This window comes from Phyllobates terribilis, unplaced genomic scaffold (assembly GCF_046119375.1).
Source record: "Phyllobates terribilis strain yellow unplaced genomic scaffold, ASM4611937v1 Scaffold_2__4_contigs__length_985480577, whole genome shotgun sequence".
Taxonomy (NCBI): domain Eukaryota; kingdom Metazoa; phylum Chordata; class Amphibia; order Anura; family Dendrobatidae; genus Phyllobates; species Phyllobates terribilis.
The window spans coordinates 83735918-83762682 of NW_027362762.1; the positions used below are offsets into that span (position 1 = coordinate 83735918).

At 42.9% G+C, this 26765-nt stretch overlaps 1 protein-coding gene across 3 annotated transcripts in view; it reads right to left on the reverse strand.

Annotated features, from left to right (window-relative positions):
- Window positions 1-3738: 3738 nt before the first annotated feature.
- AMOTL1 (angiomotin like 1) overlaps window positions 3739-26765 on the reverse strand; it is a 186945-nt gene continuing 163918 nt past the window's right edge. For all 3 annotated transcript variants that reach the window (XM_073662173.1, XM_073662172.1, XM_073662174.1), the window contains 6 exons: window positions 24713-24862; window positions 16719-16909; window positions 14532-14657; window positions 14174-14412; window positions 12835-13113; window positions 3739-12734 (listed from right to left, as the gene is read on the reverse strand). In XM_073662173.1, the coding sequence (XP_073518274.1) occupies window positions 12625-12734; window positions 12835-13113; window positions 14174-14412; window positions 14532-14657; window positions 16719-16909; window positions 24713-24862 (1095 nt within the window). In that variant the 3' untranslated portion in view covers window positions 3739-12624. The remainder of the gene's footprint in view (window positions 12735-12834; window positions 13114-14173; window positions 14413-14531; window positions 14658-16718; window positions 16910-24712; window positions 24863-26765) is intronic.

The window sequence follows — 26765 nt, forward strand, 5'->3', positions numbered from 1 at the left end:
TGCCGCTGTGCCAACTGGCCGCCTCTGGGAAATTCTACACCTCGCCTGTGTTGTAGTGTACACTTCCTCTTATCTTTCACACTGACAGATGTCCTAATCCTCATGCCTTCCCTGACACCACAGGCATTCAGGTCTGCCAAGCCTCATTCATAGTTAGTAAATCTCAGGCATCTCCACAGATATAAAAATCAGCCTGAAAAAAACACAAACAAAATAACTTTTTACCATTAAATGGGTTGCCCATAACTTAGGTATTAATGACCTATCTTTAGGATTGGTCATCATTATCAGATCAGAGAGGGTCTGATAATTGGCACCCCCACCAATCCGCTGTTCTACATTATGTGGTGGCCGTTCTCAGGTACTGAGGCTCAGATCACATTCAGTTGAATAGGAGCTAAACTGCAGTACCGAAAATGGCCACTACACAGTGTACTGAGCTAAGGTGTTCTGTGTACGCGGCGTCTATCTGGTCATCACAAGAGCTGCAAACGACTGATCAATGGGGTGTGCTGGGGTCAGCCCCCCACCGATCTGTTATTGATGACTTATCCTAATGATGGCTCATCAATATCTTAAAGTCCTGGGCCACCCTTTAAATATTTCTAAAACACCAAACTACTGAGGACTCTTTCACACATCAGGTTTTTTGTATGTATGCTACCTGGATTTTTTTTATGGATAGATCCCGGACCCATAACAATCAAAGTACCTTTTCACTTGTCATTTTTTTTGCACGTTAATTGCCTGAAAATAAAATAAAAATTAAAAAAAAGAAACGTCCCAACTATCCTCAAAATTGTGCAAATCCCAAGGATTTTCTATATGATCAAACACCAGTGTCTTGGTGAATCCATGGCTTTTACACTTAATATTAGAACTCCTGAACAAGCGCAGTAAAGGGCGGTGCAGAAGGACATCAGAGCGGTGCAGAAGGACATCAGAGCGGTGCAGAAGCACATCAGAGCGGTGCAGAAGCACATTAGAGCGGTGCAGAAGGACATCAGAGCGGTGCAGAAGCACATCAGAGCGGTGCAGAAGCACATCAGAGCGGTGCAGAAGGACATCAGAGCGGTGCAGAAGCACATTAGAGCGGTGCAGAAGCACATCAGAGCGGTGCAGAAGCACATCAGAGCGGTGCAGAAGCACATTAGAGCGGTGCAGAAGGACATCAGAGCGGTGCAGAAGGACATCAGAGCGGTGCAGAAGCACATTAGAGCGGTGCAGAAGCACATTAGAGGAGTGCAGAAGGCCATCAGAGCGGTGCAGAAGGACATCAGAGCGGTGCAGAAGCACATTTGAGCAGTGCAGAAGCACATTAGAGTGGTGCAGAAGGACATCAGAGCGGTGCAGAAGCCCATCAGAGCGGTGCAGAAGCACATCAGAGCGGTGCAGAAGCCCATCAGAGCGGTGCACAAGCACATCAGAGCGGTGCAGAAGGACATCAGAGCGGTGCAGAAGGACATCAGAGCGGTGCAGAAGCACATCAGAGTGGTGCAGAAGCACATTAGAGCGGTGCAGAAGGACATCAGAGCGCTGAAAATTTACTTTTTTAATAGATTGGAAATTTCATTCTTCATCAAAATCACATCTTCTCTTTCCAACACAAATGTCTGCTCACTGCTGAGAGTTTATTTCATCCCTGTTACTAATGTAGCACAAATACATTATACAGCGCTGTACAAAAATTGTCCAATGGCCCTCTGTACAGTAACCCTAAATTATTGGTACCTAAACCCACAATGGTCACTGAAATAGCTTGAAACGGACAAAAGTAATATTCAATTTAAATTTACTGAATATCAAGTAATGGAAATCAGACTTTGACTTTTTGCATTTGACTTGTGGTTCAACAGAAAAATGTAAAAAACAAACAACTAATGAAACTGACCCGGAGAAAAATGATGGTTCCCTTATCTTAATATTTTGTTAGACAACCTATTGAGGCAATCACTGCAAACAAATGATTTCTGTGACTCTCAATGAGACTTCTGCCCCCGTCCATGGGTATTTTCTCCTCCTCCTCGTGAGCAATGCTCCCGCTGTCTCAGGTGTGATGGTGTCTTCTCCAGACGGCAAGTTTCAGGTCCTTTCACCAATGTTCAATAGGATTTAGATCAGGGCTCATAGAAGCTACTTCAGGAGAGTCCAATACTTTGCTCTTGGCCATTCCTGGATGTTTTTTGCTCTGTTTTTTTTTTGGCATTATCCTGTTGAAGGACCCATGACCAAGCTTTCTGACACTGGTCAGCACATTTCACTCCATAATGTCTTGATAGTCTTGAGATCTCATTGTACCCTGTACAGATTCAAGACCCCCTATGCCAGATGCAGCAGATCATCCCCCAAAACATAACCGAGCCTCCTCCATGTCTCACAGTAGGTACATTGTTATTTTCCTTGTATTCTTCATTCTTGTGTCTGTGAACATAGAGCTGATGCGACTTGCCAAAATGCCCCAGTTATGTCTCATCTAACATTCTTCCAGAAGCTTTGTGGCTTGTCCATATGCATTTTGGCAAATACAAGAGTCGATTTTTTATGATTAGCTTTCAACATTGGTTTCCTCCACGGTTGTCTTCCATGAAGTCTACTTTGGCCAAGACAGCGACAGATGGTGCGATCTGACACTGATGTACCTTGACCTCGGAGCTCACCTCTAATCTCTTTGGAAGTTGTTCTGGGCTCTTCGGTTACCATTATTATCCGTCTCTTCAATTTGTCATCAATCTTCCTTTAGCAGCCACATCCAGGGAGGTCATCTACAGCCCATAGACCTTAAACATCTGAATAACATATGTAACTGTAGTAACAGGAACATCAGGCTGTTTGGAGATGGTCTTATACTACCTTTAGCATGTTTATCTATGATTTTCTTTCTAATTTCCTGAGACAACTCTCTCCTTAGCTTTATGTGCTCCATGTTTAGTGTGGTATACACCATGATACCAAACAGCACAATGACTACTTTTCATCCTGTAAACAGGCAGACTGACTGTTTACAAGTTTGTAGACGCCTGTGATGCTAATTACAGGACACACCTTAGTTTAACATGTCTAAGGGTACCATCATTTGTGTTCAGGCCATTTTCATTAGTTTTTTTTTTTTTTACATTTTTCTGTTGAACCACAATTCAAAAGCAATGTCCGATTTCCATTGGTTGATGTTCGGTAAATTTAAATTGAAAATTACTTTTTTTCACTTTCAAGTTATTTCAGTGAGGATTATGGGTTTTTCTTACTTTAACAAAAGGATACTGCCAATTTTGTCCATATATGTACACAATAGATATGATTTAATCACCTACAGACATAATAATCATTGAAAGAACATGCATGGCACGCTATGCCGTTATTGTAGCGCACCTATACACTATCATTTACTTTTCATTGGAGCGGCTGGCCATTATCGCTACATCTGTACCTGTAGTTTTTCAAAATGTTGGATGAAACTATAAGAGAAGATGCAAATTCCATATAAACATGGCCCTTCGAAACCCAGGACCTCAGTGGTGCAAGGAAACAGAGTCAACCACAGACATTTGCTTAGTATGGAAAGTTTTCCCCAGCACCAAGTGGTCACAGACACAATTTTGTTGATGGGCAGCTAATTGGCACCTGCTCATTAGTACTCGAGACATTGCCAGGACTTCCCACTGCGAGAGAGGAAGAGAGAGCTTCTTCATCATCATTATTAGGTTTAGACACAAAAAAAATTGCAACAAATGAACAGGAATATTTGTTTAAATAAGAAATTATTTTTTATTTTATTATTTATTTTTTTTTACAAAAGAAAAAGCTTTCATTATAAAAATATATTCCAAAGAGGTTCAGGGAAGAAATTGTGCACAATAGGTAAGTGGAAGCTCCAAGCCGCAGAGTAAGGTTCATCCAGAAGCAGACACCGCTCACCATAGCACTGAGATCACCGCACAACTACCGGCAGCAGGAGACGATTGCATATCAAGAGGGGAATTTGCAACAAACACTATGCAGAAAAAGAATTGCATACACCTAGTATACAGTTCAGCAACACGTTTGACATCAGAAGATGACAGCGACAAATTTAACTCACAGGTAAGCAGCGCTGCATGCTTTGCAGGATCTACGAAAAGTCTTTTAGTTGAAAACTGAGAAGTGAGATTATTAGCATTCCCAGCACCGAGATACATTTGCAGAATTGAATTGATCGGTATGGAGATCAATAAATCAAAATCAATGTAGTCTATGGGCTGGCACATTCGCGGAAAAACTCACTTTTCCATATCGAAACCATTTTTTCTACTTTTCCCGATCTCTGTTTGTAGCCATTTGTGCAGAAACTTTTAAGATTCTTTTTGCAGAGTTTTTGGAACAGAAACTGAGCGGCACTTCTGCATTTTTGAGTTTTTCGAGGAGAATTTGAAGAGTTTCTGCTCAGTTTCGGCTCAAAGAACTCCTTGTGTGCACATAGCCTAAGGCTTCTTTTAGACACTGGTGCAACCGCAGAGTTTCCGCAGGTTTTTCCTACCATCAGGAAAACCCCAGCGGTCGTGATATATACAGAGCGGAAACCACCCGAAGAACGAGCATGTCACTTCTTTTAACCGCTGCAGGGTTTCCAAACGGTTAAACGGAGTGACGAAGGGTGGAACATGTGCACCAAAATGTCATTTTATGGGGCACCGTTGTGGTGCATTTACAGGTGTATTCCAGAAAAAGACACCGTGTCTATATACCCTAAGAGTAAGTTTATACTGAGGTTATTTTTTTTTTGAGATTTTGGAGCAGAAACTGATCATAGACTCATCAAATCCACCTCAAATACTCCAAACTCCTCAAAAACTTGCAGTTTCTGCTCTAAAAACATCGCAAAAAACCCTCGAACCCTATAAAAGTATGTGGACACAGAGTTTTATTGAGGTGGTCAAAACAATGAGTTGTCTAGTGGAAGCGCTCCTTCTTTTTTGGAGTTCTTGGAACAATTTTTCGTTTCTTGAATAGTTTTTTTCCTGCAGCATTTTTTGCAGTCTTCTGATTGGACTGTGCCCAATTTGGAGCATTTTCCATCAGGACACGCTTCAAAGAAGTGACATGCACTTTCTTTACTCCCAAAAGTTATGTACACATGGAGCCTTTTTGCACAGGTTTCGGAGCAGTACCTCCAAGTTTCTGAGGAATTTTGCAATTTGAGGCAAATTTGGAGTGTTTCAGCTCAGTTTCTGCTTCAGAAACTGCTAAAAAAAAAAACTAAGTGTGCACAGAGCCAACAGGAGTTTTTGAAAACCTGAAGCAGAAGAAAACCGACCAAAATACTTAATATATGACCAGTAAAGTGGTTTAACAATAGAAGGAGAAAAAAAGGGTATTTCAAGCATTTTTTTAGAGCCCACTCCAAAAGACTCCTAAAAAAAAACAGCGTGCAAATACCCTTATATTTCTAAGCTGTAATTGTAGCTTTTAAAAAAAGCAATAACCCCCCACCCCTAATAGTATAAAGTGGAAAGTAATAAAATATACAGAAATGTTTTTTTAAGAAATGTACAACATTTGTTGCAGCTGGTATAGTGGAAAACTTGAAGTTTTAGGATATTGTACAAAGAGAAGTGGTTGTCATCTTCTTACACCCCAAGCTCTGGGTCCTGGGCAGACCAGGAAACACTTGTATGGACATCCAACTCGTGGATCACATTGTCTTTTATAAGTTTTGATTTAAAGGGTATTTTCAAGAATAAAAGTTAACTTTTATCCATAAGAAAGTGGAATTGATAAAAGTCACCTGAATCCGCCAACCATCTGATATGTATGGGGGCCTCCTTCTCACCAACATCATCTATAGCGGAGAAATGGACCAGGCAGATGGAATTTCAATGACCATTCCTTTTGTTTTCAGGGTAGATACCGTAAGCCGCTGCCAGAGAATTCTGGCATCAGCTTTCACCTCTCTAACCATTGAAATCACATGAATGCTCGGCCATGTTGGAGTCAAGGGAGACAGCTGTCTCCCAAACATGCAACTGATAGGTATCTCATATTAATGGCTAGCTTTACTAACGACTAACGATCCGGAGAACAGGTCTACAGAGCCCTCCCTGAATGGAGTCTCATAAACAATGAATGGAAATGAGATCTGCATGCACGACCTCTGCTCCATTCAGAAGGATCTGTTCCTAAGATTGCTGGGGTCCCAACGATCAGTAAATTAGAACTTATAATTTTGGGGAGGAAGAAGAATTGAAGCCTTCGAAATGTGGTTCTGGAGAAGAATGTTATCAATACCATGGATGGCAAGAAGAACCTTCAAATGAATCTTGGAACAAATCAAGACAGACATGTCACTCGAAGCAAGAATCACCAAGATACGACTTGTCTACTTTGGACACATCATACGAAGAGAGCGATCACTGGAGAAGGACATCATGGTCGGAAGAATAGAAGGAATAAAGCGAAGAGGAAGACCAGCAACCCGATGGCTTGATACTATCACCATAATGGCGGAGAAGACCCTAGTGGATCTATCTAGGATTACACAAAATCAATCTTCCTACAGAGCATTCATCCATCAAGTTGCCATGGCTCGAGATTGAGCTAAAGGCCGTTAAAGCCGAAGGCCGTTAAATACATTTTGGGCAAACCACAGTCAAATTTAGTTGCTTAATTAGAGTTGGAGCTAAGTGATTTGCAGGACACTGATCATCGGTCACGGGATGGGAGCTGACAGAATTCGTGGCTTATCTTTTGATTAGCCAGCCTGGAGCAACCTCATAATTGCGGTGTGTTACACATGTAACATTGCGTCAGGCCATCTAATCAAAAGATGAGCCGTGGATGCAATCAGGTTAAAGGCTGATTTCAGGACTCTCGTGCCGAGGCCACGGATTGCTGATGTGGCCAATGGACTGGGTTCTATAAATCAAATCAATTTGCACCAACTCTACTTTGGATAAAAACCCAAATCCTACAAAGGGAGACAACCACCGCTGCAAGGTTTTGAGGTTGCAGCAGAGGTTAACAAAGCCACGCCCCCAATCAGGGCTTTGTAGCTATTGGCTACATCTACAGAGCCCCGCCCACCAGTCCATAACAGTTTACAATCAATGCCTGATAAGCCGATCTAAAAAGACTGCTGTGTATATTGCTATATACTGAGCCTGAATGAGAGTATTCACCATGGGATGATGGGATTCATACTCCTACAGCTGTTTACACACTACATTTACCTTAGCAATTAGAAATGACACCCTTAGTACTTTACCTAAAGAATTTATTATCAAAATGATATTGCTGTCAATACGGGGTAATATATACCGTATATAAAATGTATATTGTGCACAAGGATATTCTGCCACCCAAAATTCAAGATGGCTTCAAGGATCTTATACAACAAGCGAAGAGCACATAATGCGGGTCCTGGATCCTGATATATACACAACTATGGGATTTCCATATATTAACATTTATATTCAAGTCCGACTGTGTGGGAATCAGCTGCCCTGTATGACAATAAAGGTTTGTTCCTTATTAGTCTTGTACAATAAAGTTTTGTTGTCGTTCTTGGTTTTTGCCAGTCACTGTCATGTAATTTTGAGTCTTTGCCGTTGCCTAGCAACAGGCAGCCATTATAAATTTGACACAAATCTGTTTTCTGATCTGTATGGCAAAGTTTCACTAGAGAAAGAACACAAATTCTAGTAAATTCTGCCCCCTCCTCCCCAACTCCTGGTAGTGAAGAAACATGCGTCAGGTAGTGCGGAAACGTGTAAGGTAGTGCTGAAACATGTGTCAAGTAGTGCTGAAACATGAGTCAGGTAGTGCTGAAACATGAGTCAGGTAGTGCTGAAACATGAGTCAGGTAGTGCTGAAACATGAGTCAGGTAGTGCTGAAACATGCGTCAGGTAGTACTGAAACATGCGTCAGGTAGTACTGAAAAATGTCAGGTAGTGCTGAAAAATGTCAGGTAGTGCTGAAACAAGAGTCAGGTAGTGCTGAAACAAGAGTCAGGTAGTGCTGAAACATGTGTCAGGTAGTGCTGAAACATGTGTCAGGTAGTGCTGAAACATGAGTCAGGTAGTGCTGAAACATGTGTCAGGTAATGCTGAAACATGTCAGGTAGTGCTGAAACATGTCAGGTAGTGCTGAAACATGTCAGGTAGTGCTGAAACATGTCAGGTAGTACTGAAAAATGTCAGGTAGTGCTGAAACAAGAGTCAGGTAGTGCTGAAACAAGAGTCAGGTAGTGCTGAAGCATGTGTCAGGTACTGCTGAAACATGTGTCATGTAATACTGAAAAATGTGTCAGGTAGTGCTGAAACATGGGTCAGGTAGTACTGAAATGTGTCAGGTAGTGCTGAAACATGTCAGGTAATGCTGAAACATGTCAGGTAGTGCTGAAACATGAGTCAGGTAGTGCTGAAACATGAGTCAGGTAGTGCTGAAGCATGTGTTCAGTAGTGCTAAAACATGCATCAGGCAGTGCTGAAACAGGTGTCAGGTAGTGCTGAAGCATATGTCACACGTTTGTTGAGGCCTCCGCTTACCAATGGGATTCAGACAGAACACCCGGAGGGTATAATGAGGCCGGCAGAGTCAGTATTCGGGCAGTGGCGGACACAAAAGTGTGGTACATCACTGTTTAACCCCAACTATGAAAGAACACTTTCTCGCCCCCTAGGCTAGGGCTCCATGGCTACATTTGGACTTGTCGTGGTAACACCATGGGTTACTGTGACAGTCACATGATTGAAACATTTGCCGAAATCTCGCTATGACTGTGACATGCAACTATTGCCCTCACAGCAAACCCTTTTTTTACGGTGATGAAAAACTGCTTTAAAGTCGCGGCCTCAATCACAGATAGCACAACAATGGCCATTTTCTGAACAATACTGAATACCCATCAATGAAATTCACGCGTTTCTCAGTTTTTTTCTTTTTGGATTTACCAAAATCCCATTTTAATTTTCGTCATTTCAGTTCTTAGTACTCAGTCATTTGTGAGAAAATTAAGTCCCGTGTATTCCATGATGGAGAAAAACCAAAAGATCTAAAATGTGTCAGTGTAGGGGTAGCTTGATGCAATGTTCTCATATACAGGTATGTCCACCTTTGAACAGCAGTTTTTACATAAATATAATCATATCGTCACTGTGTACATACAACCCAATATCCAAAAAAGTTGGGATGCTCAGTAAAGTGTAAAGGAACAAGAAACAAGAATGCAATGATTTGGAAATCTCTTATAGCCATATTTTCTTCACAACAGAACATAGAGCAGATTAGAAGGAGAATGTTGGACAACTTTTCCATTTTATTTGAAGAAAATGAACTAATTTTAGAAATTGATGATAACAACACATCTCCAAAAAGTTGGGACAGGATTAACAAAAAGCTGGAAAAATAAGTTGCATGTGTGACAAAGAGAGGCAGAGTCTCTCAGAAGCAAAGATGGTCAGAGGTCACCAGCCTGTGAGCATCCGCGTCGAAAAATTGTGGAATAATTTCAGAAAAATGTTCCTCAACATAAAAATTGCGAAGGCTTTGAATATCCTACCATCAGCAGTACAGAATATCATCAAAAGCTTCAGAGATTCTGGAGAAATCCATGTGCGCAAGGGACAAGGTCGAAGGTCAATACTGGATGCTGGTGATCCATAGATCACCCTAAGGTGGCACTGCATTGAAAACAGTTATGATTCCATCGTTCAAATCATTGCATGGAATACTTCCAGAAATCATGGTCTGTGAACACAGATACACAAATTAACAAAAAAAAAACATGTTACAGCTCTATCATACAGAGAAGAAGCCTTATATCAACACAATCCAGAAATGCTGCCGTCTTCTCTGGGCCAAAGTTAATTTATAATGGACTGAGGCAAAATGGAAAACTGTTCTGTGGTCAGAAGAACAAAAGTTATAAAATCCATGGACGCTGTGTCCTGAGGACTCAAGAGGAGAGGGACCATCCTGCTTGTTATTCAGAAGAGGGACCATCCAGCTTGTTATTGAGGAGAGGGACCATCCAGCTTGTTATTGAGAAGAGGGACCAACGAGCTTGTTATCGAGGAGAGGGACCATCCAGCTTGTTATTGAGAAGAGGGACCAACGAGCTTGTTATCGAGGAGAGGGACCATCCAGCTTGTTATTGAGAAGAGGGACCATTCAGCTTGTTATTGAGAAGAGGGACCATCCATCCAGCTTGTTATTGAGGAGAGGGACCATCCAGCTTGTTATCAGCACACAGATCCTCCATCTCTGATGGTTAGGGCTGCATTAGTGCCTAGGACAGGGGCAGATTACACATGAGAGGCCCCATTAATGCTGAGCATTATATAGAGGTGTTAGGATAACATCTGCTCCATCCAGACAACATCTATTTCAGGGAAGACATTGTATATTTCGGCAAGACAATGGTAAACCACATACTGCATCCATCACATCAGCATGGCATCACAGAAGAAGAGTTCGAGTGATGAACCGGCCGCCTGCAGTCCGGACCTTTCACTAATGGAAAACATTTTGGAACATTATGAAACAAAAAATCCGGCAAAGACCCCGAACTGTGGAGCAGAGACAATCCGACATCAAACAATAATGGGACAACGTTCATTTCCTAAAACTCAATTGTATCCTCGCTTCCCAGATATTTGCAGACTGTTGTAAAAAGAAGAGGAGACACAACGGTGGACACGGCCCGGGAACAACTTATTTGAGATGTGTCGCTGCCATCAATTTCTAAAAGAGTTACATTTTTCAAATAAAATGTAGAAATGTCCAACGTTCAACTTCTGATCTGTGATCTATGTTCTGCTGTGAATAAAATATGGATATGAGAGATTTCCAAATCATTGCATTCTTGTTTTCTTTACATTTTACACAGCAGCACAACCTGAACTTATCCTGAGTTACATCCTGTATTATACTCCAGAGCTCCACTCACTATTCTGCTGGTGCAGTCACTGTGTACATACATTACTGATCCTGAGTTACATCCTCTATTATACTCCAGAGCTGTACTCACTATTCTGCTGGTGCAGTCACTGTGTACATACATTACATTACTGATCCTGTACTGATCCTGAGTTACATCCTGTATTATACTCCAGAGCTGCACTCACTATTCTGCTGGTGCAGTCACTGTGTACATATATTACATTACTGATCCTGAGTTACATCCTGTATTATACACCAGAGCTGCACTCACTATTCTGCTGGTGCAGTCACTGTGTACATACATTACATTACTGATCCTGAGTTACATCCTCTATTATACTCCAGAGCTGTACTCACTATTCTGCTGGTGCAGTCACTGTGTACATACATTACATTACTGATCCTGTACTGATCCTGAGTTACATCCTGTATTATACTCCAGAGCTGTACTCACTATTTTGCTGGTGCAGTCACTGTGTACATACATTACATTACTGATCCTGAGTTACATCCTGTATTATAATCCAGAGCTGTACTCACTATTCCGCTGGTGGAGTCACTGTGTACATACGTTACTTTACTGATCCTGTACTGATCCTGAGTTACATCCTGTATTGTACTCCAGAGCTACACTCACTATTCTGCTGGTGCAGTCACTGTGTACATACATTACATTACTGATCCTGAGTTACATCCTGTATTATACTCCAGAGCTGCACTCACTATTCTGCTTGTGCAGTCACTGTGTACATACATTACATTACTGATCCTGTGTTACATCCTGTATTATACTCCAGAGCTGCACTCACTATTCTGCTGGTGGTGTCATTGTGTACATACATTACATTACTGATCCTGAGTTACATCCTGTATTATACTCCAGAGCTGCACTCACTATTCTGCTGCTGCAGTCACGGTGTACATACATTACATTACTGATCCTGAGTTACATCCTGTATTTTACTGCAGAGCTGCGCTCACTATTCTTCTGGTGGTGTCACATACATTACTTTTAGATCTGCGACAGAGAAAACTGTGATTGTATCACAACTGCTGCACCCAGATAAGTGACATATTGCTGGAATCAGGGTCTCTTCCCCCACATCATGCTGCTGTCAGATTACAAAGTGAAACCTGCATGTAAACCCGCCATATTATTACCTTTCTATTAGCAATATCATAACGAAAGAAATGGCGCATCTCTCATTGCCAGAATCAGCATGGTTGTGTAATTGTGCCGTCTTCTAGTGGATCTGGTTGTGCACCATGTTTCCGCCTTTATTGTATATTTTGCCTTTCTACTATTATTGTATCCGTCTATACAATATAAATTAGGAATAGAAAAAAGTACAATATGTGCATATTATAAATAATGTGACCTTCCATGAAACACATGGAAAAATTGCATCGTAGCCAAAAAACTTTAAGTATTCCACATTATGGCAAATTATTGGAAACTGAAAACGTTCCACTTGGTATTAGAGAAGAATATAAAATACCATGCCACTATCTACATGGTGGGAGAGTCATTCTGTACTCAAGGAGTATCAAGAAAATTTTACAGCTATCCAGCTGGAAAAATAATCTTGAGGAGTCACGGGTGTTGATTTCTTTTTCTCAGTTGCCTAAAATATTCTTAGCAACGTCTTAAAATGTTTTCAGTCTGTCTGGCTAAGAAGCCACGAGAAGCAATTCCGAGTCTAAACAAGTCTTCAAATAAGCACTTCCATTGTGTTGTCAGGCTCCGAAAGATCAGTTTTGTGGTTTGGAGTGCTAGCTCTAAGTTTCGGTTCTAGAGTCTTGCCAAGGACAGGGGAATGTTCTGTAAGACAAGGAAAACCATTAAGATTGGTGGTAATTAGTGGTATGGTGTGTAGACTTTTTAACATCGACCATGAAAATGGAGAAGACCACTGACATACCTGACTTCTCCTTGTTGGGGTGACGTAGAAGAGGACTACTGGATGGGGTTAAATTTATCCGTCCCCGACCTGGTAACGAAGAGCAGCTTGGCCAGAAGAGGTCGGAGCTTTTGTCTGTCTGGGTGCTGTTGTCTTTACTCCCGGTTTTGGCATGTGACACAGTCACGGTAGGCTGACTTGAAAGAGGCGTTGGTGGCAACATAAATGAAGGTGGTGGAAGTGTTAAGGAAGGTGAAGGACTTTCATGATTGTCTTTGCCATCTTTATTTTGAAGAATTCCTGGAAAGAACATGAAACCTTTAAAGGGTTGTCTAATGAACAAAGTACATTTTAATTAATAGATCTTATAATAATAAATTCCACACATGGATATACTAAAAAAAATCCTATAAATGTGCCCCTACTATATACTGTCTACTGAGCTGCTCTAGTTGATGGTCGGCACATAACACGACTCCTGGACAGTGGAGGAAGCCTAAGCCACTTATGATAATTGAGTATACAGACATGATACAGCAGCGACGCCTAGCTGCTGCTTTCTGGGGAAATACATTTCCCTGCCTGTTTTATCACAGGACTGAATGTTTCTGCCATATCTCCAGCCCTCTGAGCTTATTATAAATCACGTCAGTGAAGTAGGAGCTATGGCAGCTGTAGATTGTATGTCACAGACTTGATTTATGATGAGCTCACAGGACAGGTGATGCGGCAGAAACACTCATTCCTGTGATAAAACAGGCAGGATAATGTGTTACCTCAGAAAGCAGCAGCTATGATTCCCTGCTATGTCATGTCTGTGTACTCAATTATTATAAGTGATTTATAGTATGCTTCCTTCCCTGGCCAAGCTGTGGTATGTGCCAACAATGAACTGGAGCAACTATGTATGATCGGACACAGCAAATTAGACATTATATAGCAGGGGCACAATTATAAGATTACCTCAGTACAGAAACAATTTTTTAACACATCTAATTGTGGAACTTATTATTATTCCAACATCTATTAAAGGAAACTTACTGGATCCGGCTTAAATGTTGTGGCTTCTGTTATGAATGAAAGCTATGGAGCAAATGTAAAAATTGCCTAAAACATGACCTCTAATTGGTTTCCTCCCAGCCGAATATATGTGTTGTTTTTTAGCATAGGCCTTCCTGCCCATGACTATTACCATATCCTCATACGTTTTTCCAAAACAATCCCAGGTAATTATTTATCTCTGCTCTCAATAAAAAAAAAATCCAAGACCCTCAGAAAACCTCCACTCCCAATGACCCAAAAATCTAAATTTTTACCGGATTTTCAAAATTAAAATATCAATCTAAAAAAAAATTCCCACCTAAACTTCCTTTACGAGTCTTTTCATCCTTCTTTTCCTCTGCCAGTTGATTAGTGGTCAGAGACGTCTGCCGTGAGTGAGACCCAGATGTAACAGCAGCCACTGCTGCTATAGATGGCACAGAGCGGGCAGGGCGTAAGCTGGAGTTGTCATTCTTGCTCTGATCTTTTCGAGAACGTTGGTGGAGGACCTTTATCATGGCGTCTTGCTCTATGATTTTGGCATGAAGATTCTTAATTCTAATGGAACAAATAATCATAATAATAATCTCAGAAACAAATCTGATATTACAGAGGAGCACATTTATTAGCAATGTAAACCAAAGTGGACAACCTCATTAAGATGTATTAAAACTTACGTATGTTCCATGTCCTGGAATTTTCGGTTGGCCTGTACAATCTCTTCCTCTTCAGGCCACATTCGTAGATCCAATGAGTTGTCCGTGTGGCTTCCATTCCTCGAATGATTCATGATTGTCAATTCTCTATCGTGACAAAATCAGAATACATCAGATTCAGTTCACATCCCATTTATACAGGGCAGTCCTGCAAATCAGCAAGTTATCACCTATTCTGTGAACAGGTCATACCTAACAACTAAGGGATAAAACCCTTTTAAGTGACAGAAGTTTCCACTTCACCATCAGGTGCAGCACTACATGGACAATGTCCTGGCAGTAGAGCTTTTCTCAAGCTGTATCTTCAGGAGCGCATTGCTCCCGGCCCATTGCTTCCTGCTTGCTGGGGGAGCGGTGCGCTCCTGAAGACTTCACAGTTCAGACCAGCGGCATGGTCACGCAGCTGGACAGAACTCTACCACACAGCTTGCAGAGGCAGCTTTGTCGGGTATAGATAGCAATGATGCTTTTCTGTACAAGCACTTAGCAATCGTCCCCATTTATAAACTTGAGAGTTAACGTCCTTAAGGGTTTAACTCTCGAGTAGTTAAATATCTACCATAAATAGGTAAATTCCTAAATGCCCATAATTATCAAATCACACTAGTTTTATTCTAATGAAGTTATCATTATTATACATTAAAATGGCCACTGTCTTATTGATGGAAACATGTCCTAGAACAGGGGTGTGGAATCTTTTTTCTGCCAATGGCCATTTGGATATTTACATCATCCTTCGGGGGTCGTACAAATTGGGTGCTAACTCTGCCCACAAGGTACGTCCTGACGCTGGCACTGGCGTCAGGACGTAATCTTTCGTTGCACGTGTCTCGGCGCTCAGTAGTGAACACTGCTTGCACGTGCTCACAGAGCAAGAAGAAATTAATGGGCCGGCGGTCATCAAAATACAGTTTCTGGCCGAAGATCTGCAGTCCCCGGGAATCTGCCCAGGGGCTGGATAGAAAGTCAGTGAAGACCGTAAAAGGCCCGTGGGCCTGAGGTTTCCCACCCCTGTCCTAGAATGTTAACAGAACTAAAGCCTGATAGAATGTCCAGTAGGAAGCTCTGTCCCCACCCTTCATGAAGAGGAAGATGTGCTATTAGTTGTCATTCTAATGTAATACTGGAAAAACCAAGGAGCTGAGGTAAAAATAGGCTGCTCACACTGCTGTACACCATATCTATCTGATCTAATACTGGAGATACCAGGAGAGCTGAGGTAAGAAGAGGCTGCTCAAACTGCTGTCCACCCTGTCTGATCTAATACTGGAGATACCTGGGGTGCTAAGGTAAGAATAGGTCACTCACACTGCTGTCAACCCAGTCTATCTGATCTAATACTGGAGATACCTGGGGTGCTGAGGTAAGAAGAGGCTGCTCACACTGCTGTCAACCCAGTCTATCTGATCTAATACTGGAGATACCTGGGGTGCTGAGGTAAGAAGAGGCTGCTCACACTGCTGTCCACCTCATCTATCTAATCTTATACTGGAGATACCTGGGGTGCTGAGGTAAGAAGAGGCTGCTCACACTGTTGTTCACCATGTCTATATGATCTAATACTGGAGATACCTGGGGTGCTGAGGTAAGAAGAGGCTGCTCACACTGCTGTCCACCCTGTCTATCTTATATAATACTGGAGATATAAATGCGTAGGTAAGAAGAGGCTGCTCACACTGCTGTCCACCCTGTATATCTAATTTAATACTGGAGATACCAGTGGTGTTGAGGTAAGAAGAGGCTGCTCACACTGCTGTCCACCTCATCTATCTAATCTTATACTGGAGATACCAGGGGTGCTGAGATAAGAAGAGGTTGCTCCCGCTGCTGTCCATCATGTCTTTCCGGATGCTGAGCAGCTGCTGGAATTTCTTGACAGTATGTGGTATAGGTTATCACCAGGTCACAGCAGCGGAGCCTCTTACTGCACATGCTCACATGCCCTTGTATTATTAACATTCTAGGACAGGATTCTGTCAGTGTACTACAGAGATTAACTTCATAGACAAAAGAAGTGTGAATTACTAATTAAAAATACTTGTTAATTTATTCATGATGACCTTTCTTTTATTTATATATAAATTTTTCTATAACTGGGAAAACCCCTTTAAAAAAAAATTAGATTGAACAAAGAAATTGAGCACTTACGCTTGAGCTATTGCAGTAGTGGTAGCATCCATGGTAAAATGTCTTTTTGCACTTTCCTCTAAGTACTTCTGTTCCCATTTGGTCGTATCTGCTTCCAGAGCCAAAATGGTCTCTTCCTTCTTCCTTAGCAAGTCCATGAGCGCAGGAGCACTGTAATCTGAATTATTAGATGCCTGATTGTTTGCTTGTCTCTGTATGGAGACAATAAATATTACCCAGGAGTGGAATCGGTATTGGAACACGTAAATCCATAGTGTTAATGATGATCAAGGAGACTGATACAGTAGGACAGCAGAATATTTAAAGGAACAGTCCAGATAAAAGTGTGTTATTTCGGGCCCTGAGGGGAGGAGCATGATGTGATCTTGTCCATGCCCTGAGGTTCTGCATGATGCGTAACACTATATATTTTTTTCTGGAGCGTTCCTTTTAAATATTCTCATAAAAGGTGAAAAAAATGTTAATTTATGATAAAATCACTAGACTCAGTGCCGTTAATAAATTCATTACAATAAGGTACGCCATTTGGTCATCTACACAGCTACAAGGAATTTCCCACCAAAGAAGAAAACTGTGTACTTTACTATTAATTTCGACCCAATATCAGATAGAATAAATTACCCCCTAATAATCATGATCATTTCCATAAAGGGCTTACTCATAGTGGTTTGTATTGCACAGAAACCGACTGAATCCCTGACGCGAGTTTCACGGTAGCTTTTTCAAAAGGGAAGATTCCCTTTTGAAAAAGCTACCGCGAAACGCGTGTCGTCTTTTTAAACCTTATGCTATCTCGATATTTCAATTGTTATTTCATTTTTCCTAATAAAAATTAACAGAGATTAATAGTTAAATACTCCGTTTTCTTCTTTGGTGGGATATCACTTTGGAGTTTACTAATGACAATAATGTAACTTTCACTTGAAAAAAAAAATTAATAGGGGAATATATGTTTGAGGAAACAATACGTTCCCAGCTTATTTAATACATATAATTTGTGTGAATTTGGTATTACAGCAACAAGGAATCAATCACATCACATAAATGTCATGATTTCTAAAGCCCACCATGCAATAAAATTGAAATACGGTTAAAATCGAAATGTCGGCCATCTACAAAAATATTACAAGGCTATTTCAGGATGATCCATCGATGACCTATCCATTGGATAGGCCATCAAAGTATGATTGTGGGGGTCCAAACCTAGAGAATGAAGGTAAAGCAGCTCTATAACTATGTGGCAGCCCCCAACTCAGTGACAGCTAGGCTAGGTCTGCCAATCATTGGGATCACTTCCTGGGATTGTAATCCCACCGATTATCCAATGATTGCCTACTATAAAAATAGGCCATTGACTGATAATCCTGAGAAACCTTGTAAAATCTAATTACATCACTTTTATTTAAAAAAAAACACAAAACCCTCAGATGGCTGCTTATTAAAAAAACTAATGTGATTTCATGCAGAGAAGACAGATTCAATTAAATTATTTAAGTTCAAGATGGCACGCAGGACTCCTTCACCCCTCCTCCCCCACTTCTTTCTGTAAGATCGGATAGCAATCCGCATGAATCAGCTCATTTTAAAAGTTCTTCAAAGTGAGAGAGCAAATTATACTGTCACATTTATACTAATTAGCCTAATTTCTGACTAACCGAGAGAAGCGTTGTGTGCGCTTCATCTATGCAAATTAAATAACGATTCCACATGACTTCCATTTACTGCACAGACCCGCTGCTGTCAGCCCTCGGGGGGATACATTCATAATAGGGATCATCTGTTACGTCTCCAACCTGACAGCAGCCCTGAGCGGAAGCACCAACAAAGCCTGTTGCGCGACTAGTAAACCCAAGGATCAGAGCGGTCACTAACTGTCACGGGTGTGTCAGTAACAAACAGTCGCTCTCGATCTGGCTGCAGAAGGTCACTGCGTTTGGCATTGCAGATACCTTCTTAATCCTTCTTACTTTTGGACTCAGCAGCAACCTCCCTCCTGCTCTGATTGACACACCCTGGTCTGGATTTTTATAAACTCTCAGCCTGCTTCAGGGAGTCGCCAGTGATATTCTCATTTTTCATTGTGCAGGTTTGGAGCAATAGCAGTCGGCTAGCTTCCTCTATGGTGCCCTTGGAGGACGTTTGGTGTTATCTCTCTGGTGTCTGCTCAAGCTAAGTTTTCCCCCCTTTGTTTGTCTCCTTTGCTGTCTTTAGTTTACCCCCCCCCTCCCTGACAATATCAATGCTTTATATTATAACTAGGCTAGGCGATAAATGTCTGATTAAGGGAGACCCCAACATTGGAACCCCACTGATCCTGGGAGCACGGATCTGCATCCCGTCTGGATGGGGTTGCAGTCGAGCATGAGCATCTCTGTTCCATTCATCGTCTTTAGGACAGTGAGTACAGTGCTGAGCTATATTTTGGGATCATTGATGGCCCTGTAGTGCAACCCATCTAATGGATAAGAAAGTTATCACCGATCCTAAGAACAGTGGTTATGTTTCAAACTTAGCACAATCCCTTTTTTAATAGGGGGCTTTATAAAGTGTTTTCCACCCGTATCATAGGGTAGAAAAGTCACAAATTGATGGCAAACACCATATTGGCACTACAATATGGCACTCACCATTTATAAACAAGAGGGACCAAGTTTGCCGGAAGTTCAGTGGTAAGTCTAAATCCTGATTTAAGCATTTCAGAAGCAAGAGGAAAGAAACACCAATCTGAGAGGAGGAGACAGCAGGTGGCAGATGGAGGGTAATGTGTAGGGCAGGGGTCCCCAACCTGTGGCTCAGGAGCCCATGATGTGTGGCTCACAGCTGTTTGAAAACTTAGCAGGCACCAGGTCTAGCAAACAGTTATGAAGAGCAAGTCTCCAGATGGTGACTTTTGTGAGTAGGCCCATATAGAAGAGCAGATTTGACTGCACATATATACCTGCACTGGGGTTGGAGAGATACAATAAAGGGGTTGTCCACTACTACGACAACCACTTCTTGAACTAAATGTTTGGCCCCCGATAAAATAAAAAAGCTTATACTCACCTCCCGTGCCGGCGCCGTTCCAACGGTGTCAGCACTCACGGTCCCGGGGCTCCCGTGCTGTTGTTGTGACTCGTGAGCCGGGAGTCCCGGGACTGAGAGTGCCGACACTGCTAGAACGGTGCCAGAATGGGAGGAGAGTATAGGCTTTTTTATTTTATCGGGGCCAAGCGTGAGGGATGACAAGGAGTTGTCCAAGTAGTGGACAACTTCTTTACGTAAATGCTAACTTTGAAATAAAATGATGTTGATAGATAGAGGTGGTGCTTGAAATGGATGTGATGGCGTGGTGGGAGTGCTTGATGCAAGAATACCCAATGAGGGTAAGGCGAGAACCCCTAGATGCATTGCCTTAGTATGATTTATTTGGGGAAGCTTTTGGGGTCATTATACCAATACTGGGAGCTCTGGGTGTCATTACTGTGGTCTGAATGTCACTCTTCGCTGGGAGCTCTGGATGTGGCTCGTGACCCTCTCCCAGAGCTGAATGCGGCTCTCAAGGTAAGAAAAGTTGAGTATCACTGGTGTAGGGGGACTATACTTTTTAGAAAGCGGGTCACTTTAAGGCTGGTATCAGACTACCATATGGCATCTGATGCGATATTCTAATGACACTCGGCTCCAGCTCTGCTGCGACCCTGAGCCGAGTGTCAGTGCACCGTGCTCCGAACTTCTTGCATGAGAGAATCACAGCACAACAGCGGAGGAGACGGGGAAAGTAATTTCTCCATCTCCTCCATGGCCTGACTCTGCATATATTGGACTGCACTGGGATGACATCCGAGTGCAGTCCAATGTTTCATTCGCACTCATAGACTTGTATGGGTGCGAGTGAGTCGAGTCTCGCTGCAAATTGCAGCATGCTGCAATTGTTCTCTCATGCCGAATCGGCATGAGAAAATAATCGCAGATCTGAGCTGACCCATAGTATAACACTGGGCCAAGTGCTATGTGATGCTTTATCGCATAGCACATGGCCCTATTATATGTTAGTGTAACCCTGGCCTAAGAGCAGGGCCGGCTCCAGGTTTTTCTGGGCCCCGGGCGAAAGAGTCTCAGTGGGCCCCTTTAACACATACCACGATTCATGATGCAGAGATACGGCGGAGAAATATATATACAGTACAGACCAAAAGTTTGGACACACCTTCTCATTTAAAGATTTTTCTGTATTTTCATTACTTTGAAAATTGTACATTCACACTGAAGGCATCAAAACTATGAATTAACACATGTGGAATTATATACTTAACAAAAAAGTGTAAAACAACTGAAAATATGTCTTATATTCTAGGTTCTTCAAAGTAGCCACCTTTTGCTTTGATGACTGCTTTGCACACTCTAGGCATTCTCTTGAAGAGCTTCAAGAGGTAGTAACCAGAAATGGTTTTCACTTCATGGGTGTGCCCTGTCAGGTTTAATAAGTGGGATTTCTTGCCTTATAAATGGGGTTGGGACCATCAGTTGTGTTGTGCAGAAGTCTGGTGGATACACAGCTGATAGTCCTACTGAATAGACTGTTAGAATTTGTATTATGGCAAGAAAAAAGCAGCTAAGTAAAGAAAAGCGAGTGGCCATCATTACTTTAAGAAATGAAGGTCAGTCAGTCCGAAAAATTGGGCAAACTTTGAATGTGTCCCCAAGTGCAGTTGCAAAAACCATCAAGCGCTACAAAGAAACTGGCTCACATGAGGACCGCCCCAGGAAATGAAGACCAAGAGTCACCTCTGCTTCTGAGGATAAGTTTATCCAAGTTACCAGCCTCAGAAATTGCAGGTTAACAGCAGCTCAGATTAGAGACCAGGTCAATGCCACACAGAGTTCTAGCAGCACACACATCTCTACAACAACTGTTAAGAGGAGACTTTGTGCAGCAGGCCTTCATGGTAAAAAAGCTGCTAGGAAACCACTGCTAAGGACAGGCAACAAGCAGAAGAGACTTGTTTGGGCTAAAGAACACAAGGAATGGACATTAGACCAGTGGAAATCTGTGCTTTGGTCTGATGAGTCAAAATTTGAGATCTTTGGTTCCAACCACCGTGTCTTTGTGCGACGCAGAAAAGGTGAACGGATGGACTCTACATGCCTGGTTCCCACCGTGAAGCATGAAGGAGGAGGTGTGATGGTGTGGGGGTGCTTTTCTGGTGACACTGTTGGGGATTTATTCAAAAATGAAGGCATACTGAACCAGCATGGCTACCACAGCATCTTGCAGCTGCATGCTATTCAATCCGGTTTGCGTTTAGTTGGACCATCATTTATTGACAATGACCCCAAACACACCTCCAGGCTGTGTAAGGGCTATTTGACCAAGAAGGAGAGTGATGGGGTGCTACGCCAGATGACCTGGCCTCCACAGTCACCAGACCTGAACCCAATCGAGATGGTTTGGGGTGAGCTGGACCGCAGAGTGAAGGCAAAAGGGCCAACAAGTGCTAAGTATCTCTGGGAACTCCTTCAAGATTGTTGGAAGACCATTTCCAGTGACTACCTCTTGAAGCTCATCAGGAGAATGCCAAGAGTGTGCTAAGCAGTCATCAAAGCAAAAGGTGGCTACTTTGAAGAACCTAGAATATAAGACATATTTTCAGTTGTTTCACACTTTTTTCTTAAGTATATAATTCCACATGTGTTAATTCATAGTTTTGATGCCTTCAGTGTGAATGTACAATTTTCAAAGTCATGAAAATACAGAAAAATCTTTAAATGAGAAGGTGTGTCCAAACTTTTGGTCTGTACTGTATATATATATATATATATATATATATATAGTACAATGCAAAGATTTCACTTCTTACATTACATGAGTGGTATCTATTGTAAATTCCACAATAGCTCAGAAACCGGTGAATCGCTCCATACAGTATACTGGCCCCCATATAACGCTTCATAAGGAATACTGGCCCCCATATAAGGCGCCATACGGAATACTGGCCCCCATATAAGGCTCCATACGGAATACTGGCCCCCATATAAGGCCCCATACGGAATACTGGCCCCATATAAGGCCCCATACGGAATACTGGCCCCCATATAAGGCCCCATACGGAATACTGGCCCCCATATAAGGCCCCATACGGAATACTGGCCCCCATATAAGGCCCCATACGGAATACTGGCCCCCATATAAGGCCCCAAACGGAATACTGGCCCCCATATAAGGCCCCATACGGAATACTGGCCCCCATATAAGGCTCCATACGGAATACTGGCCCCCATATAAGGCTCCATACGGAATACTGGCCCCCATATAAGGCTCCATACGGAATACTGGCCCCCATATAAGGCCCCATACGGAATACTGGCCCCCATATAAGGCTCCATACGGAATACTGGCCCCCATATAAGGCTCCATACAGAATACTGGCCCCCATATAACGCTCCATACAGGATACTGGCCCCCATATAACGCTCCATACAGGATACTGGTCCCCTTATAAAACTCCATACAGGATACTGGCCCCCATATAACGCTCCATACAGGATACTGGTCCCCTTATAATGCTCCATACAGGATACTGGCCCCCATATAATGCTGCATGCAGGCTGTTACCCCCCACATAATGCCCCATACAGGCCCCCCCTTTTAATGCTCCATGCAGGCTGTTACCCCCCACATAATGCCCCATACAGGCTGCCCCCCCCCCCCCCTTATAATGCTCCATGCAGGCAGGCTGTTACCCCCCACATAATGCCCCATACAGGCTGCCCCCCCCTTTATAATGCCCCATGCAGGCTGTCACCCCCCCTCTTTATAATGCCCCATGCAGGATGTCCCCCCCCCTCTTTATAATGCCCCATGCAGGATGTCCCCCCCCCTCTTTATAATGCCCCATGCAGGATGCCACCCCCCTCTTTATAATGCCCCATGCAGGATGCCACCCCCCCCTTCTCTTTATACTGCCCCATGCCTCCATACATTAAAAAAAAAAAAAAATCAAATACTCACCTCCATTCTCCACACCTGCTACCTGCTGCCCGCTGCCCGGGTCCGAACTCCAGCGTTGTCGGCGTCTTCCCGCTCAGCGCTCCCTGTGACGGCTCAGGGGAGGGCGCGGTGTAAAGACGTCACCGCGCCCTCTGACCTGAAACTTCACAGGGAGCGCAGAGCAGGAAGACAGCTGATCTGCGAAGGCACGGGGAGAGGTAAGTATCCAGCTGCCGGGGCCCTGAGCAAGCGGCGGAGAAGGGCGGGCGCTGACACCGCTCTCCTCCGCCCATAGCCCAGCGGCCAGTTGGCCCCTCTGCCTGCTCAGGGCCCCGGCATTTGCCCGGGTGCTAACGCCGGCCCTGCCTAAGAGATAGTCTAGGACAGCCTAAGATGCCCCCAAATGTATCCAAAAATTTACTACTCTTCATAAAATTGCCATTTTCTAAATTATTTCAGTTTGAGACTGGAGTAAAAAATTTTCCAATATTTGGAGCTCCGTACCAGAAAAATGGTCACTTACTGTGTGTGTGAAATCATAGAATATCAAATTTTCAACCTGTAGTTACAGCCTAAATCTTCTCAAAAAGTTGAAAATGTTGCACTCCCTGCTGGTTCAGTGTCAGCAGAGAGCATGGTATGTTGCAGTGCATTGTGACAGCATCTGGCAGCCGCGTATTCTCAGAATGCCTGCTTCCATAAACAGCACCGACGCCTCCTGCTGTGCAATCTGCAATTCTCTGCAGTTGTGACGAGACCGCTCCTGCTTATAAATGCAGCGATTTCAATAATGCTATTGTTTGAGGGTGATTAGTAACGCGGTCCTCTGATAGGCTCGTCACGGTGCCTGCACGCTAAGGGTTAAAGTTTCTTTTCTCGCACTGACGGCTGATTTGCATACTCATTAGCATGGCGCTTTCTTCGCGATCGCTTGATACAAGCCGCTTTGTCTTTTTTGAGATACTAATCTTCCGTTCTGCTGCAATGTCACCGGGAGGTGACACTCCGCAGAGACTGCGCTTACCTGTTGCATCCTCAGACACTCCAGCTCTCTCTCCAGTCGGGTTCGCAGGCGCCGCTCCAGCTGTTCTCTCTTCTCTCCCGCTGCCTGGAGCTGGGTCAGAGCCTGCTGCAACTTCTCCACCTCCTCAACATAGACCTGCTTCTTACGCAGCTAAGAAATAGAAGAAAAGTCTTAATCTGGTCATTCACAATGCAACATCAGCTGTACAGGATTTCTGGGCCATTGGATGACACTAGGTCAAATTTACTAAGCTTTGAATACATCAAAATTCTGCCTAACTCGCGTACATGACTTGTGCCACATTTATTATGTGTTTTAATCACTTTTTGCACTTTGCGCGACAAGAAGGAGTGGCTTAAAGTGAAGGGGTGTGTCTCAGCGGTAAGGGAGTGGTTTAAAATGAAGTGTGTCTTAGCGGAAAGAGGCTGGCTTAAATGATTTTGCATTGTGCCAAAATTAGGGCACAAAAACCTAGTCTAAACTAAGCCAACCAAGATAGAGAAAAAATATCTAAAGATGCCCAAAAGATAACGTCTCTCCTAAAAGACAGTGACATGCCGGTGTAAGGAAACTTATAGGCAATGCAATGCTCCTCTGGGAAATTAAATATGCAAATTTTCTCTACATAGAGGAAGAGGACTTAAACTCTAGTGCCATCTACTAGAATTAGCAATCCTAAAAGTCATTATCGACCCTTTAATGAGCCTTGCCACATGAGTTAGGATAAAAGCCAAACCAGAATCTCTACTTGCAGACACGTGTTTCGGGGTGTTGCCCCTCAACAGTGCAAAGCAAGAAATTAGCTGTATACATTGCCTCTTAAACTGCAGTCAGAGGCCCCTCATACAGCCAAATTAGATCTCTTGCTTTGCACTGAGGAGGGGCAATACCCTGAAACACAGTGTCTGCAAACAGAGATTTCGGTTTGGCTTTTATCCTAAGTCATATGACGAGGCTCGTTAAAGGGTCGATATTGACTTTTAGGATCACTCCTTCCAGTTGGTGGCACTAGAGTTCAAGTCCTCTGAAGAGGCAATTTGCATAAAGATGTCCCAAATATATCATCCAGCATTAGCCAGTGTGATAATTTTGAGGTATCAAGTCTAGTTTGAAGCTGTCTAACTTTATTTCAGTAATCAAAGAGGTTTCCGGATTCAGAAATCCCCCAGTCTCCCGGCTGCAGTTTATTTAAAAACAAACAAACTGTGCTTTACTGACCCTCCCTGGGTCCAGAGTCTCCATTAGTGCTCCCTCTGTCACATCGCCAGCGCTGCAGCCAATCAGTGAGCTCAGCGGCTTGTGCTGTCTATTCGGGCAGAACCACGGAGCTCACAGATTGGCTGCAGTGAGAAAATGAGCACCAACAGAGACTCAGCTCTGGACCCAGGGAAGGTGAGTAAAGCGCAGTTTGTTTTTTACAGAAAAGCAAACTACAACTGGGAGTTAGGGGTTTTCTGAAAATGGAAGCAATCTTTAAGAAATCTTTCCCAATGTTTGTATTTCTAGTTTCTACATACATTCCTATTTTTGGCCGTTTTATCCGGACCAGAGGACACTTTCTCTTCCGCGGAAAGACAGTTCTAAGGGTAATTGCAAGTATTCAATTCTCCATCCGAGGACGATAAGAGTTGTCATGGGAGATAAGATTGATCTTACACCCTAATACTGCTGTAGGTAGAGGAAGCCCTAAGTCACGCAGTCCATACATAAGTATTATAGGGTCACCCTTCCTATTGACAGCCTCCATTGTAGGAATGCTCTTAAAGGGGATATCCAGAATTAGAAAAAAGTGACAGCATCAAGTAATGCACATCATTAAAGTGAACGAGGTTGAGCTGCAATACCACAGCCAAGCTAAGTAGAAGTGTGGCAGTATTTACAAAAATGAAAAAAAATAAATAAATTAAAAAAATCCATGTTTTTTAAATTCCTGATCGCCCCTTTAAGTTACGCTTTTCTTGCTGAAAATGACTAAACCCGGTCAGATGAAGGAGTTACACAGGCACCACATGGATTATCGACAAGATCGTCCCGCAGAAAGCGCCCACCTGCT